The following is a 16921-nucleotide window of genomic DNA, read 5'->3' as shown; positions in this document are numbered from 1 at the left end:
GGGGGGGGGGGCGGAGGATCCAGAATCAGGAGGGTGTCGGGGTTGGCCGATCACAGGGCTCCTGTCAACCATGTGAGTTTCTTGGGCCTGGATGAAGCACTCCTGCTCCTCTAGGCCCATAAGCAATGCAATAAAGGCACTCACCTCATGGATCTGGCCCTTCCCACCTGCTTTTACCTGATGTGAATCAGAAGCGATGGGAAACCTGAACAGGTACGGTTAAATTTGCTTGACATTTGTAATACACAAAAAATTAAATGCCTCAACTAGCACAATGAGGTACGTTGCCCCTTTAAGTATCGGCCCGCTGGCTTTAAGTGGGGATAGGGCCTCTGGGTTTCTGTTGTACGCACGCATCCAAACACGCCTGGGTTAAACCCGGAAGTGGGCACATTGGAGCCAGGATGCGGTCCCACTCCAAAAATCAACTATTTTCACAGCCCACCTGCCCCCAACCCATCTGTTCTTGGGGGTTAAAATTACCCCCCAGAACTTTGTGTACACAGACAACAGTGTCGCCAGGTTAGTAAGAATCACAATGTTTGCGTACAAACGATCTCCCAACGGTTGTCAATTACATGACTCATGTCCAGCCACGATATAAAGAATGCCAAGAGCAAACCATCATCAAGGGAAAAATAATGGATGCATTCTCTGTATGGAGTAGCCTCCCCACCCAAGAAATAAAATAGACTCGCTACTTGACCACTGAGAATTTTTTCTCCCACTGGAGCACCATGTAGTAAAAAGATTTTTTTCACATCGTTCACCTGACGAAGGAGGAAGCCTCCGAAAGCTTGTGAATTTAAAATAAAATTGCTGGACTATAACTTGGTGTTGTAAAATTGTTTAAAAAGAATTGGTCATAGTTGTTTTTTTCCCAAATTGTTCACAGTGGCTCCATTAAGAGTCTCTCGCAGGCTTCCTCACCTCCACCCATCACAAACCTCAGCTAATCCAAAACTCAAGTGGCCCGAGTCCTGCTGAGCTCCACAGCCCCCGCCCTCCTCCCCCGTGCCCAAACTCCATTCCTGTGTCTCTAGATTTCCGCCTATTACCCTCGCTCTCCCTCCCAATACCAGAGATCAATCATTCAGCCATTACACCCTTTGGTCTCTAATTCCCTCGCCAAACCTCCATCTTTATCCCTCTCTCCCACCCTTCAAAAGCTTCCTAAAAACCAATTTCTTCCAAAATCCCCCTCCCCAAATTCCTTTACTTCCTTCTCAGTGTCCACCCCTCCCCCGCCCCCCCACCCCACACACACATAACGTGCTCTGTGATGTTATACATGAGGCACATATTATTGGATTCTTGTCGCTGGGGTTACTATTACCCAAATCTACGAGTCTTGTTTGAGGCCTGTTTATTTGTATTCTCCAGCTCGCAATTGGAGTCAAGTAACCTGCTCTTATCTGTATTTTCCATGCCTTTCAACATTTTAAAAATCTTAACCATGCTCTTCTCTGCCCCAGTCTTTTTTTCCCTGTGATGCAGGATGTGCAGAGGCATTATGTTCATATGGGAAAAAATACAGGAGAGATCAACCCAACCCAGCAGAATTTGGCCATTAACACAAAGTTATCCAGCTCTGTACTCTTTTCACCCCTATGATTTTCTCGGTGACAACAAACACTGTTCCTCCCTCTATCAGGCACATCACAGCTCAGGTGCAATGCCCTATTTTACTCTGGTGATGTACCCCAACCCTTTCCGCACAAGATGGACATTTCAGTTTGCCATACTGTCTGGCTCAGAGAAAGAATACCAAATTATGGGTGGTTTTCGCCCATAGCTGCGTATCCATTGGTTATTAAACACCGAGCCCTGAAATTCCTCGGGTCGCGACCTGGTCAATTACACCATGATCACAGCCACCTGTGACCCCACTGGAGTGAGTGGGGTCAGTGGGAGGTCACCTCAGCTGCATACGGGTATTGGGGCCTTCGCCACTAGGGGGCACATCTCAGGCACTCGCCTATCCCCACAGGCCAGAAAGTGCAGCCTTGGTGCCCATGATCACGCACAGGATGGTAAAGAGGTACACCCCAGAAACATTCAGCTGCTGCCCCCTTTGTAAAAGCATTTCTAAAAAATTATTACATTGTGGCCTCTTCAGTAATCCATACTTTAGCCTAGACATCCAACAGGACCCCAATTCCACCATCGAGGAGGTTGGTTATTCCTCTGTTCCTCTTTCTTCTCAATGTACCGGCTGCCTAGGAACCACAAGACTTCGGCAGGCTGAGGGAAGCGGGAACCCTGACGTAGGGAGTCCCTGTCCCCACCCCATTCCCTCTAATGCTGCAGGCCTTGCGAGGAGTAGGCCCAGGCTCCGGCCCTCACCAGGCCCAACATTACACCAGGTCCTGGCTTAATTTCTGGCCCACAACGATGGGAGTGTGCCAAAAAGATTGAGAATATTTGGTGCCTGGGAGAATGAGAGCTCATGAAAATGGATTAAAACCACTAAATAAGAAGTGCATCTCCCTTTAAAAAAACACTCAAATGGAGCTGAAATTGTACATAGATGTGGAAAAGGGTTAGTCTGAAAGCAAAACTCATTACTTTCCAAATTAAAAGGAATTGACATTTGCCAATGAGTTATACAACAGAGTGAGTCTGACCCACTATTTTATAGAATGTTAAATATCACACTTACCTAAAGTTAGAGCAAGATTAAGATCAGTCTGGGATTCAATTTCAAAATCCACTGAGTGATTTAGATTTAACCTAAGAAAACAAAATAATTGAAGTAGACTGGGGGGCTATATACAGAATCTATTTGGTTAGAATTAAGGAATAATAGAGGAGCTATTACACTACTGGGTGTTAGTGGGAAGGAGATGGAGGAGAAAATTTGTAGGCAAACTACAGAAAGATGCAAGAACTACACAGTAGTGATAATGGGGAACTTCAATTATCCTAATATAGACTGGGACAGTAACAGTGTAAAGGGGAAAGGGGAAAGGGGAAAGAGGGGGAGGAATTCCTGAAATGTGTTTAAGAGATCCTTCTGCAATAGTGTGTGTCCAGCCCAACCAGGAAGGAAACAGTGCTGGATCTTGTTCTGGGGAATGAAGTAAGGCAGATGGAGCATGTTTCAGTGGGGGAGCATTTGGGGAACAGTGATCATAATATCGTTAGGTTTAGAATAGTTATGGAAAAGGACAAGGAACAATCAAATGTGAAATGCTTAACTGGAGGAGGGCAAATTTCAGTGAGTTAAAAAGGAACCTTGCCCAGGTGGATTGGAATCAAAAATTGGCAGGCAAAACAGTTATTGAACAATGGGAGGCCTTCAAGGAGGAGTTGGTTCGGGTACAGAGTAGACACATCCCTACAAGGGGGAAAGGAAGGGCATTCAAAGCTAGAGCTCCCTGGATGACTAAAGATATAGAGATTAAAATGAAACAGAAAAAGGTTTATGATGAATTTAAGGCTCATAATATAGTAGAGACCAGGCTGAAATACAGAAAGTACAGAGGAGATTTAGAAAAGGGAATAAGAGGGGCAAAGAGAGGAGAATGAGAATAGATTAGCAGCTATCATAAAAGGGTACCCAAAAGTATTTTATAAACATATAAATAGTAAAAGGATAGTCAGAGGAAGGGTGGGACCGATTAGGGACAAAAAAGATCTTGTGGAGGCAGAGGACATGGCTGAGGTACTAAATGAATACTTCACATCTGTCTTCACTAGAGAAGAGGATGCTGCCATTGTAGCAGTAAAGGGGGAGGTAGTAGTGATATTGGCTAGGATAAAAAATAGATAAAGAGAAGGTACTTAAAGATGGGCATTGCTCACCCGATCCAGATGGGATGCATCCTAGGTTACTGAGGGAAGTAAGGGTGAAAATTGGGGAGTCTCTGGCCACAATCTTCCAATCCTCCTTAGATTTGGGGATGGTGCCGGAGGACTGGAGGATTGCAAATATTACACCCCTGTTCAAAAAGTGAGAGAGGGATAAACCCGGCAATTACAGGCCAGTTAGCCTAACGTGGGGAAACATTTAGAGATAATAATCTGGGACAAAATTAATTGGCACTTGGAAAAGTATGGGATAATAAATGAAAGTCAGCACAGATTTGTTAAAGGAAAATCACGTTTGACGAACTTGATTGAGTTCTTTGATGAGGTAACGGAGAGGTTTGATGAGGGTAGTGCGGTTGATGTGTATATGGACTTTCAAAAGGCACTTGATAAAGTGCCACATAATAGACTTGTTAGCAAAATTAAAGCCCATGGGATTAAAGGGACAGTGGCAGCGTGGATACAAAATTGGCTAAGGGACAGAAAGCACAGAGTAATAGTGAATGGTTGTTTATCAGACTGGAGGGAAGTATACAGTGGTGTTCCCCAGGGATCAGTATTAGGACCACTGCTTTTTTTGATCTTTATTAATGACCTGGACTTGGGTATAGAGGGTATAATTTCAAAGTTTGCAGATGACACGTAACTCAGAAATGTAGTAAACAGTGAGGATGATAGTAACAGCCTGCAGGAGGACATATATGGTGAAATGGGCAGACACATGGCAGATGAAATTTAATGCAGAGAAGTGTGAAGTGATGCATTTTGGTAGGAAGAATGAAGAGAGGCAATATAAACTAAATGGTACAATTTTAAAGGGGGTGCAAGAACAGAAAGACATGGGGGTATATATGCACAAATCTTTGAAATGGCAGGAGGTTGAGAAAGCAATTAAAAAAGCATACGGGATCCCAGGCTTTATAAATAGAGACAGAGTACAAAAGCAAGGAAGTTATGTTGAACCTTTATAAAACACTGGTTCGGCCACAACTGGAGTATTGTGTTCAATTCTGGGCACCAAACTTTAGGAAGGATGTCAAGGCCTTAGTGATTTACGAGAATGGTGCCAGGGATGAGGGACTTGAGTTATGTGGAGAGATTGGAAAAGCTGGAGTTATTCTCCTTAGAGCGGAGAAGGTTAAGGGGTGATTTAGTAGAGGTGTTCAAAATAATGAACTGTTTTGATAGAGTAAATAAGGAAAAACCGTTGGGTAAAGAGGTTGAATTAATATGCATAGTTGAAATGATCTAAGATGATGGGGCAGAAATTGGTTATGGGCCATTTTTCAGGCCCATACCTAGTGGTGAGCTGACAACATACAGGCTGGGAGGCCCGAAGCCGGCCCAAAATTGGTCCTGGGGCCTCATTATCATTATTTGGGCGAGCTGCTGGCACCTGTCATGCCTATGAAGATGAAAGTCAGACCAACAGAGGTCTGAAAGTAAATCCTGGGAGGGGAGTCAGAGTGGTATCGGTGGGGTGGGGGGGGTGCGGTTGAGGTGAGATGATCAGGAGCCCTCCTACTCCTTAGCAATGATTTCTGAATTGTTGTTTTTTAAACAAAACCTCTCGTTGGAGGCTACGGGGGCCGTTAATGAATCCCGAACACAGCAGGCCCGGTTCATGCTCATCGCCAAACAATTTCGGCAAGGGGACTTAAAGCAGGCGTTGTGTAAATAAGGGGCTTAACGCCTGTTTTAGGTGGCTGCTAGGGCTGCCTGAAAAGTGGCTCTGACGAATTTAGCAGTGGCCCGAACGCATGTGCAAATTGGGTGCGAACTGTCCCACTGCTAAACTGTTTATCGCTGCGCCCATTTTAAGCCCAAAAAATGGACGTGAAGCATACTAATTTCTATCCTGGAGTGATGCCATTTGTTAAACTTTTAGAATAAGAACTCCATTAAAAAATAATAGAAGAATAGTGGCCGTTTTAACAATGTCCCTGTTCATAGGTTTTCATTTAGTGAGTACTAATCATACTTTTGGGGCATCACTGAGACATGTTGCTGAGCCTGTCTGCATGAGAGAACCCTGAGTTAGTGACTGTAACTTTATCATTTCAACTATGCATTTTAATTCAACCCCTTTACCAAACTAAATATTGGGAAGACCGAAGCCATCGTCTTCAGTCCCAGCTACAAATTCCGTTCCCTAGCTACCGACTCCATCCCTCTCCCTGGCCACTGTCTGAGGCTGAACCAGACTGTTTGCAACCTTGACATCCTATTTGACTCTGAGATGAGCTTCCAACCACATATCCACTCCACCATCAAGACCACTTACTTCCACCTCCAAAACATCGCCCATCTCCGCCCCTGCCTCAGCTCATCTACTGCTGAAACCCTCATCCGTGCCTTTGTTACCTCTAGACTTGACTATTCCACTGCTCTCCTGGCCGGCCTTCCTTCTGCACCCTCCATTAACTTGAGCTCATCCAAAACTCTGCTGACTGTATCCTAACTCACACAAAGCTCCGTTCACCCATCACCCCTGTGCTCGCTGACCTATATTGGCTCCCAGTTGGCAATACCTCGATTTAAAAATTCTCATCCTTGTTTTCAAATCCCTCCCTGGCCTCGCCGCTCCCTATCTCTGTAACCTCCTCCAGCCCTACAACCCTCTGAGATCTCTGCACTCCTCCAATTCTTGCACATCCCCGATTTTAATCGCTCCACCATCGGCGGTCATGCCTTCAGTTGCCTAGGGCCTAAGTTCTAGAATTCCCTCCCTAAACCTCGCTACCTCTTTCTCCTCCTTTAAAACGCTCCATAAAACCGACCTCTTTGACCAAGCTTTTGGTCACCTGTCCTAATACCTCCTTACGTGGCTCGGTGTCAAAGTTTGTTTGATAACGCTCCGATGATAACATTTACTACGTTAAAGGCGCTATATAAATGTAAATAGTTGTTGTTGCTGTGGTCTGTCATCACTCCAAGCCAGGACCTCAGGATCTCCAATAATAGCAATATAACAAATATTCTAAAGCCAGGATTTACATTAGCCAGAATTCTTTGATCAGATACCCTGTTCAAAATAAGTATTTAATAAATTATAGTATCTATCATCTTCAAAGCTAGCAGCCGTAAAGGGAACTAATTCAGGTTATCCAACATGGCTGTGGTCATGGAATCCAACACAATCCCTTTCTAAAAGTTGCCATCTTTAACATGCACAACCCTCTGAGTGTAGAAATTCCTGCTCATCTCAGTCATAAATGGCCGACCCCTTATCTTAAGACTATGCCCCCTAGTTCTAGACTCTCCAACCAGGGAAAACAACCTCTCAGCATCTACCCTGTCAAGCCCCCTCAGAATCTTGTATGTTTCAATGAGATCATCTCTCATTCTTCTAAACTCCAATACAAGAACATAATTCACATTGAAATGCATCATTGCATTACTGGTCACCATTATGGAAATTATAACACACATCTTTCACCTCCCGAGCAAAAGTTTTAACTGCCTCTTTTCATGCTGTTTTCTATTATTTCCTTACCCCTTTCCCATGCTCCTGAATCCTTGACCAAGAGGGCAGACTTGTCCTCGAACCTCTCTCATTCCGTTCTATAACTGATGACTAAGGGGAAGCAATGCAGATTGTCTTGCCTTTCTACTATGAGGAAGCAACTCAACTCTGGGCCTCATCGGTGGTGGGGGAGAGGGAAAATAGAGGAAATCATACACATCAACAATATCCAATTACTCTGCAACATACATTATAGTTATATATTTTTTGTCTTGTTAAAAGTCCAAACACAAAGAATTGCTTAGTTAAAAGTAAATACTTGCAGCCAGTTGGTGTATGCATAGTTTAAGGTTCCCTTGAAGACAGCGGCTACATCTTGGATAGCGATTAGGATTCCTTTTTCATCATTGAGGTCTACATCACTATTTTCCACAGACATATTGTTTATCTGCAAACTCAAAAAACACAGAGAAATATTCTTTTATAAACAGTTGTGGTTTAACTGACGTTATATGCAAGCTCCCGTGACCTTCTTAGGAAACAGCTAGTGATTTATTTCTAAATTAGATTGGAGCAATTTGAATCCATGCACAATTTTTGCCTCAGTTATGTGTGGCCAACTCAGATCACATTGAATCACCACTTACAGTCAATGAGAGGTTGGTGCAAATTAAAATGTTCAGCTGGGTCAGCCTTGACTCAGTGGCACCTACTTCTGAGTCAGAAGTTTGTAGGTTCTTAGCCCCATTCCAGGATTTCGGCACATAATCTAGGCTGACACTTCCGTGCACTACTGAGGGCATACAGTCCCCACCACTTATAGCGGGCACGTTGGTGCCAACGCAATTTGCCCACTGTGCAGGTTGGATGGTTTATCCCCTCCATCTGCAACACTCGTGATGGTCAGAAAAACTGAAATAGATAGATTTATTGCTAAAATGTCGGCAGCCCTATATAAAAGAAATAACTTATCAAGATTCAGCTATTGCTTTGTAGAAATACATCATTATTTTGGAATATTCCTTAGGTAGGTGCAGTCAGAAAGCTGGAAAATAAATAAGCTGTAAGGATAAGTAGTGGCAGTTGTACTACAACATGGATGAAAGATTACCTACCGGCTACTTTGGATCTTAACAAGATGTTATTCACTTTGTTGCTGCAGTCAGTGCTGAGTAATGTATGTTGTAACCTGACACCAGTTAGAGATGGTTAAGTGTATAAGGTAATTATATCTTAACAAGGTGTGAAGTACTGAGTGAATGCATGTTTCTGTCCAATTACCTGGTGCGCATAGCAGGCTGGACGCAGCAATTTGTAATTGACTATAATGGTGATGGAAACTGGTTAGTGCTTTTTGGCAGATTTAAACGATTGCCCGATTTAAATGTGGGCGGCTTAAGTGGTGGAGACTGTACTGCATTTTTGGAGACGCAGCCCTTTTGGATGAGATGTTAAACCCATCTGCCCTCTCAGGTGGATGTAAGAAGGTCCTAGGACGATATTTGAGGAGGAATGGAGTTCACCAAAACCAACAAAAACCAGATTAACTAATCATTCATTTCATTGCTATTTGTGGGACCTTGCTGTGCACATGTTTGCTTATAAAACAACAATGCCTATACCTCAAGTAATTTATTAACTACATGGTGCTTTAGGACCTCCTGAGGATGTGAATGAACTGAAATAGAACTCCAACCATAGTAAAGAATTTCAAAATTGGTGTATGTTAGAGTATTGCTGTTTATCTGCTGATTTATAATGTTTCTCTATAAATGTACATCTTACAAAATATATGGTCTGTCAGCATAGTGTTTTTCCATCTATTGAAGAGGTCAGGATTGCTCGGTGGGCATGCTGAATTACTTTCAGCCTATACCCGAGAGGCACAAGGGTAGATCGACTCTAAGGCATAACATACCAGTCACTTCAGGCATAAATTTAAATTTTGGAAGACTCCCAAAAAGGTGCTTGATGTGAAGTCAATTAACACCTTTAAAGGGGAATTTTATTGAATTGATATATTTAAGGAGGATGATTGAGGGGTAGAGATATTAACAGTAGGGCATGATTTCCCCCTCGCCCCCCTTCCATGCACCCCCAGTGGAGGGTGAAAAGAAACAAAGTGTTCTTTAAGGTAGGGATCACCAGGTGGTGTGTTGATAATTGTAGATGGACTTTGCACAGATTGGGCACAATTAGCCAAATGGCCCATTCCCAATCTGGATTTTCTTTTGTTCTTATGAAAGTGGCAGTGTTCTTCGATTCACTCAAGCCCTAAGATGAATTGGCGTTTCAACGTATCAGTGCTGTAGAAATTCTTGCAGGATGTCCTCTATTATGGAAGGTCTTTGGAAAACATAAATTACAACATGGAACAAGTTATCAAAATGTGCAACTACTAAATTTAGTCCACACACTGCCAAATGCACACAAAGAGTTTAAAAACACTTCAAAATGCTTACTTTTTAAAAATATATGAAACTGAGCCAAGGAACAGAATAGACTTCACTCCTTCTATGTTAGGGAATGAAGCATGTCGGAATGCTGCCTGGATTACATCACTGGTTTCTTGGTTGACTAGAAAACATGGAATATGTGAGCTTCATTACAATTATCCTGAATATTCTCCCAGTTCAAACAACACACTCACCAATGTCTTGTCCACCCAAAATCTGGGGTGGTTAAACTGATCAGACTCACCACCGGGGAGTAAGGAGTGTTATAATGATTGTCCCAGTGAGATGGTGTGTTGTGTAACATTCAGCATCATTAGGAAAACATTTCTTACAGCAAAATCTCAATCCTAATCTGATACAAAAGAGGATTATGCCAGGTAGCAACTCTTAAAAATATAAACTTGTACACAAATAACTGAAGGAACGATTCCTCATATCTATGGAAATTATAAAAATCACATCTTCAAACTGTATTTTGTATATTGAAAAATTAGCCAGCATTCAGCATAAACAATCCTTAGTGCACATTCTGAAATGAGCAAAATTATTACAGTACTTCCATGTCATAGATAGAAATGGGTTTTCATACCCCTACTAGTATAAATTGTATAATGGAAAATAAGGTTGAGCAGATTCGAGTTAAATTCATACCAACGCAGTCCTAAATTAAACAACTTCTTGATAATAACCACGTCAGACTCAGCTTCTCATTCATAACACTCAGTCTTAATCTGCAAGTCTGTTGAACCTCTTGCGACATCTTACTGCACATGACACAGTTCCACTGTAAACATTCAGAGCATGCCATATCGGGATGGGGGGATGGCTGTTTTGATTCCTTTACCAGAAGTTAAGGAACTTACATACTAAACCCGCTTCCTTGGTAACCCTGCAGACAATCCCCGTGCTGCCCATTGGTGAAGCTGGGGATCCACGATCGCAGGAGAGTGAGCCACCAGCCAGGAATAAAATCACTGGGGTGAGCCGTCGCAGTAGCAACATGTTTCCAGCTGGTAAATGGCAGTGTTAGCTAGCGCTGGCTGGAGGCTCAGTGTGCTCCCCTGGCTGTTATCAGTCCTGTTATATATGGTGCAGAGCTGGGCTGCACTCGAGATACTCAATCAAACTATAATCGCCCTCCCAATGCAAGAACATGATGCATTTCCTGCATGTGCATACGATGCGAATGTTCCTTATTTTTTTAATCACCTTTTGACCTTTTTTTAAAAAAAAGTTATATTCACAACAGTCCGGCACTCAGTCTATTCCTTAAAGTAAACTGAGCCAGACCCAAAATTGTAAATATACTTTAAAACTACATTTCAAGATCACGTTAAATATCCCACGCCTTTTGATGGGATCCATGTATTTAAGGAAGCCCCATAGAAACCCCAAAAAGGTTGTTTTACACTAAGAATTGTATCAACTTGTTTCACACTAATACTGGGATTTTAATGCACTGTTTAAACTGACTAAGTCGGTGAGACAGGTTCCTCTCAACAAGAACCAATCCCGTTCTTAAAGCTGACTCCAGTGAGCAGGAGGTCGCATTGTCCCTGTTGTTATTTCTTTGATCGGACGTTTAAAACGCATGTTTTTAACCGCAGTGGGCAAAAGCCAGTCCAACTTTCCTTATATAAGCAGAGCCCAAAGCAGACTGTGTTACAGAAAACAATACGACCCCAATCGGAATCACTATTGAAAATAGTCATTAGTTTAGTTTAACCTCTTAGAAATGATTTATTAAGTTCTTGAAGCTTGACTGCAGCGTCATTGTAGCTGATGGATGGGTTACACAACAGGTCAAACAGGTCAAGGCCGTCTCCAGTCATCCAGAGTTTGTTACAACAATTGCTGGGAACGCACGTCAAAAATTGTGTCGAAACCCACCATACACGTGACTCCTTTAAGGAGTGTTGTAAATACGGACATGTTGAATTTGTCAACCGCAGTTAACTAACTATGGTGAATGGAATTAATTGAATGTCACAGAATTTATCTGGAAATGTTGGATTTGGGTGTGCAACTACCCAATCTTGCTGGGCTCTTAATCAGAGATTAAAGTCAAAGCTTCCCCGCTTCTCCCCCCCAAAGACGGTATGTCCATAGTAACTATTGTCACTATGACAAGCTGGGATTTGGTGCACGCCCTATTCTGAAGCACAAACATTAAACAATCTTGACCAGCTTGACTGGGAGAGGTCACTCCATATTGGGACTTGGCCAAACAAGATGTTTGCTGACCAGAGAGCGTGTGAGTGACCTGATCCCCATCATGCTTTTGAGGTCAGCCAATAGGAAGTCCAAAAGAATTTGCCCTGCAATTCATCCGCCCTGCAATGACATGATTGAGATCGACCAATCAACCACCCTACACTCTATTACTGGGGCACAAACTGAAACTTGTTTTCTAAGGCCAACTTTGGAATCAATTCAAAAGTTCAGTCAACGTAGTTAACTGCTGGGGAAGGTGGCAGCTGTACTTGAACTGGAACTATGGTAAATGAAATAAATTGAAAGTCACATAACGTATCTGGCAACAATATTATCTTTGAAGCATCCCATTGCTAGTTTCTAGGTCACAAAGTTGCCTTGAATTTTAAAAATTATTGCCAGGGCTAGCAAGGCAGCACATCAATGAATACTTTGCATCTGTCTTCATAAAAGAGGGGGGCGATGCAGACATTGTAGTTAAGGATGGGATAAACATAGTGAGAGAGGAAATATAAGGGGTTTAGCATCTTTGAAAGTAGATATATCGCCAGGCCTGGATAAGATCTATCCAAGACTGTTAAGAGAAGCAAGGGAGGAAATAGCGATGGCTCTGACCATCATTTTCCAATCCTCTCTGGCTACAGGCATGGAGCTGGAGGACTTGAGGACCACTAATGTTGTACCGTTGTTTAAAAAGGGAGACAAGGATAGACTGAGTAATTACAGGCCAGTCAGTCTAACCTCGATGGTAGGCAAATTTTGGAAACAATTCTGAGGGACAGTATTAATCGTCATTTAGAAAGGCACAGATTAATCAAGGACAGTCAGCATGGATTTGTTAAGGGAAGGTCGTGTATGACTAACTTGATTGAATTTTTTGAGGAGGTAATAAGGAGGGTAGATGAGGGTAGCATATTTGATGTAATCCAAATGGATTTTAGCAAGGCTTTTGACAAGGTCCCACAGACTGGTCAGAAAAGTAAAAGTCCGTAGGATCCAAGGGAAAGTGGCAAGTTGGATCCAAAATTGGCTCAGTGGCAGGAAGCAAAGGGTAACGGTCGACGGGTGTTTTTGTGACTGGAAGGTTTTTTTCAGTGGGGTTCCGCAAGGCTTAGTATTAGGTCCCTTGCTTTTTGTGGTATATATCAATCATTTAGACTTAAATGTAGGGGCATGATTAAGAAGTTTGCAGATGATAAAAAAATTGGCCATGTGGTTGATAGTGAGGAAGAAAGCTGTAGACTGCAGGAAGATATCAATGGACTGGTCAGGTGGGCAGGAAAGTGGCAAATGGAATTCAATCTGGAGAAGTGTGAGGTAATGCAATTGTGGAGGGCAAACAAGGTAGGGGAATATACAATAAATGGTAGGATACAGAGAAATGTAAAGGAACAGAGGAACCTTGGAGTGCTTGTCCACAGATCCCTGAAGGTAGCAGGTCAGGTAGATAAGGTTGTTAAGAAGGCATACGGGATACTTTCTTTTCTTAGCCGAGGCATAGAATTTAAGAGCAGGGAGGTTATGCTACAACTATCTAAAACACTAGTTAGGCCACGGCTCTAGAGTACTGCATAAAGTTCTGGTCACCACATTACATGAAAGATGTGATTGCACTAGAGAGGGTACAGAGGAGATTTACGAGGATGGTGCCAGGACTGGAGAATTTTAGCTATGAGAAAAGATTGGATAGGCTGGGGTTGTTTTCTTTGGAACAGAGGAGGCTGAGGGGTTATTTAATTGAGGAGTATAAAATTATGAGGGGCCTAGAGTGGATAGGAAGGACCTATTTCCCTTAGCAGAGAAGTCAGTAACCAGGGGGCATAGATTTAAAGTAATTGGTGGGATTAGAGGGGACTTGAGGAGAATTTTTTTCACCCAGAGGGTGGTGGGGGTCTGGAACTCCCTGCCTGAAAGATTGGCAGAGGCAGAAATCCTCATTGCATTTAAAAAGTACTTGGATTTAACTTGAAGTGCCGTAACCTACAAGATTACAGACCAACAGCTGGAAAGTGGGATTAGGCTGGAAAGCTCTTTTTCGGCCAGCACAGACATGATGGGCCGAATGGCCTCCTTCTGTGCCATAAATTTCTATGATTCTATGATCAACAGCCATCACATATATGGAGTTGGTGCCAATGATAGTCTTGTGTGCCCTCTATATCATTAACATACCTTAGGGGGAGTTAAGGTGCCAAAAAAAATAGCTTTCAGGAGCTTTTATTACCCTTGATTTTCTTACATTCTAAATGGTAGGAAAAGTGTCCTGGTTGGGAAACCTGGGAAATAATTCAAACCTACGTAGCTCAGAATATGTACCCCAATTAAGGAATAGTCATATAGATCTGAATTCTCACCTTTTTATTAGAAGAAATCCCTAAGTGGATCAAGTCAGAGAAACTCCCTGCAAAATTTCCAATCAATTCATAGTAGAGTTGACAGTATGTTATTATCTGTGTCTGATCCCACCCAGAATAGAAGTCATTATTGCATCCAAACTCACTACCAGAAACATCTGTGTTTCCTAAAGACGTTTGGAGATTGGTGTACTAGGCATCTATTTAAGAGCTACGTTGGAATTGGTTTCACAAGTACCTAACCTTTCTGGGCTCTGAAACAGAAATTAAAGTCAAAGCTCCCCCACCCCCAAAAAAAAGAAAACGGCATACCCATAGTAACTATTGCCACTATGACAACAAGACTAGGATTTGGTGCACACCCAATTCTGGGGCAAAAAATTAAACACTCTTGGCCAGCTTGACTGAGAGAGGTCACTCCATATTGGGACTTGGCCAAACAAGATGTCTGCTGATCCAAGAGCATGTGAGTGACCTGATCCCCATCATGCTTTTGAGGTTGGCCAATAGGAAGTCCAAAAGAACTTGCCTTGCAGTTCACCCTCCCTGCGATGACATGATTGAGATCGACCAATCGACCACCCTACCACTCCACTACGGGGCCACAAACTGAAACTTGCTTTCTAAGGCCAACTTTTGAATTAATTCAAAAGTTCAGTCAACGTAGTTAACTGCTGGGGAAGGTGGCAGCTGTCCTTGAACTGAAATACAGTGAGACAGTTCCTTGGCCGATGCACTGAAGCTATTACTTGCACAATATACACTATTTCAATTTGATTGGAAATGTTTCTAACTTAATCCAAAAGCTACTTGTGCATTCTAACACAAGGGCGAATAATACTGCCAAGATACTCCTACCAGTACTTGCCAATGTTTTTGGCATGTAGTGAATTTAATTATTTATATCTGAGGTCACCAAGCTTGAATAGATTGAAGTAATAAATAAGGAAATAACGCAATGCAGTGTTAAAGAACACAACCCAGAACATTGACAAACAACTGCCATTTTATGCTGGGTGCACTGCTAACACAATGAAAAGAAAGGACTTGCATTTATGTAGCACTTTTCACAACTTCAGGATGTCCCAAAGCGCTTTATGGCCAATGGTACTTTTAAAGTGTAGCCATAGTTGTAATGTAGGGAAACATGGCAGCCAATTTGCACACAGCAAGGTAACACAAACAGCAATGAGATAACTGATCAGTTTTTAGTGATTTTGGTTGAGGGATAAATATTGGCCAGGATACCAGGAGAACTCCCCTACTCTTCTTTGAGTAGAACTGTTGGATTGTTGCATCAACCCAAGAGGGCAGACAAGGCCTTAGTTTAACGTCTCATCCGAAAGATGGCACCTCCAACAGTTCAGCACACCCTTAGTACTGCACTGAAGTGCCAACCTAGATTGTATGCTCAAGTCTCAGGAGTGGTATTTAAACCCACAACCTTCTGATTCAGAGGCGAGAGTGCCACCACTGAGCCGTGGCTGACACCTAGTGAGGGTTAGTAACTAATGTTACTGTATGCGTCATTAGTTGCGAATATACTTTTGTATTCTTTTTTTCAAAAAACCTGAGTGGGCAACACATTTCATTAATAAAGTTTTAAAGTTACTCATTGGAGAAACACAATTTGTATTCTTGGGCTTCCTGTTGATTTACAAAAAAAAGAGCAAAACTCATGGGTAGCTCTAATGGTTCAGTTGGTGAATGCACAACATGCTGCTGAGCCATACACAACATGCTACTGAGCCATACACAACATGCTACTGAACCATACACATGGTACTGAGCAAGACACATGGTACTGAGCCAGCCACGACATGGTACTGAGCCAGACACGACATGGTACTGAGCCAGACACATGATATTTCCTGGGGACTTCCGCTGGGCGGCCGAGAATCCAGTGGGAGCTTCAATAATCGGGGTCGCATGATGTACACAGGACCCTGATGCGCTTTTAACAGCCTACGGGGTAGACTGTGTACCCCGTCCAGTAAAACCTGGTGGTACAGCAAAAGAGGCCCAAAAAGGTAAGTGGGTCCCTGTAGTCCTAGGCTCCCTACCCCCCTCCACAAGGGCATTCTCCAACACCCACCCAACCTGGACCTACCTTCTTGCCGACCGGGTCGGCCTCCAGGCCGCTTGATAATGCACCAGCCTGGAGCTGGGGAACTGTAGCAGGATGCCCGTTTGGGATGTGCAGCTCGTTGGCAGGATGTTAATGAGGCCTAGCCCTCAAAATGGACCAGGTATCCTGCCTGAGGGTTCTGCCAGCCTGCTGCCCAATAGATAAAATCAACCCTCACAACTGGCTGAAACGCAAACTTGTGTTTATTTGTAGACATTGAGTGTGGACAACAACAATAACTTGTATTTATGTAACGCCCTTAACGTAGTAAAATGTCCCAAGGTGCTTCACAGGAGCGTTATCAAACAAAATTTGACACCAAGCCACATAAGGAGATATTAGGACAGGTGATCAAAAGCTTGGTCAAAGAGGTAGGTTTTAAGGAGCTTCATAAAGGAGGAGCAAGAGGTGGAGAGGTTTAGGGAGGGGATTCCAGAGCTTAGAGCTGAGGCAGCTGAAGGCACGGCCACCAATGGTGGAGCGATGAAAA

General features: G+C 43.0%; 1 protein-coding gene across 1 annotated transcript in view; it reads right to left on the bottom strand.

Annotated features, from left to right (window-relative positions):
* The window catches only part of cetp (cholesteryl ester transfer protein, plasma), a 34207-nt gene extending 23366 nt beyond the window's left edge, over nt 1-10841 (bottom strand). The window contains exons 1-4 of the mRNA XM_067997774.1: nt 10599-10841; nt 9742-9856; nt 7603-7734; nt 2663-2733 (exon numbers count right to left, since the gene is read on the bottom strand). Of these exons, the coding sequence (XP_067853875.1) occupies nt 2663-2733; nt 7603-7734; nt 9742-9856; nt 10599-10737 (457 nt within the window). The 5' untranslated portion in view covers nt 10738-10841. The remainder of the gene's footprint in view (nt 1-2662; nt 2734-7602; nt 7735-9741; nt 9857-10598) is intronic.
* Between the last annotated feature and the right edge of the window lie 6080 nt (nt 10842-16921).

Source organism: Heptranchias perlo, chromosome 16, assembly GCF_035084215.1.
Source record: "Heptranchias perlo isolate sHepPer1 chromosome 16, sHepPer1.hap1, whole genome shotgun sequence".
NCBI classification, from domain to species: domain Eukaryota; kingdom Metazoa; phylum Chordata; class Chondrichthyes; order Hexanchiformes; family Hexanchidae; genus Heptranchias; species Heptranchias perlo.
The sequence above is the reverse complement of the archived record's forward strand: the minus strand, read 5'-3'. Positions and strand labels throughout refer to the sequence as shown.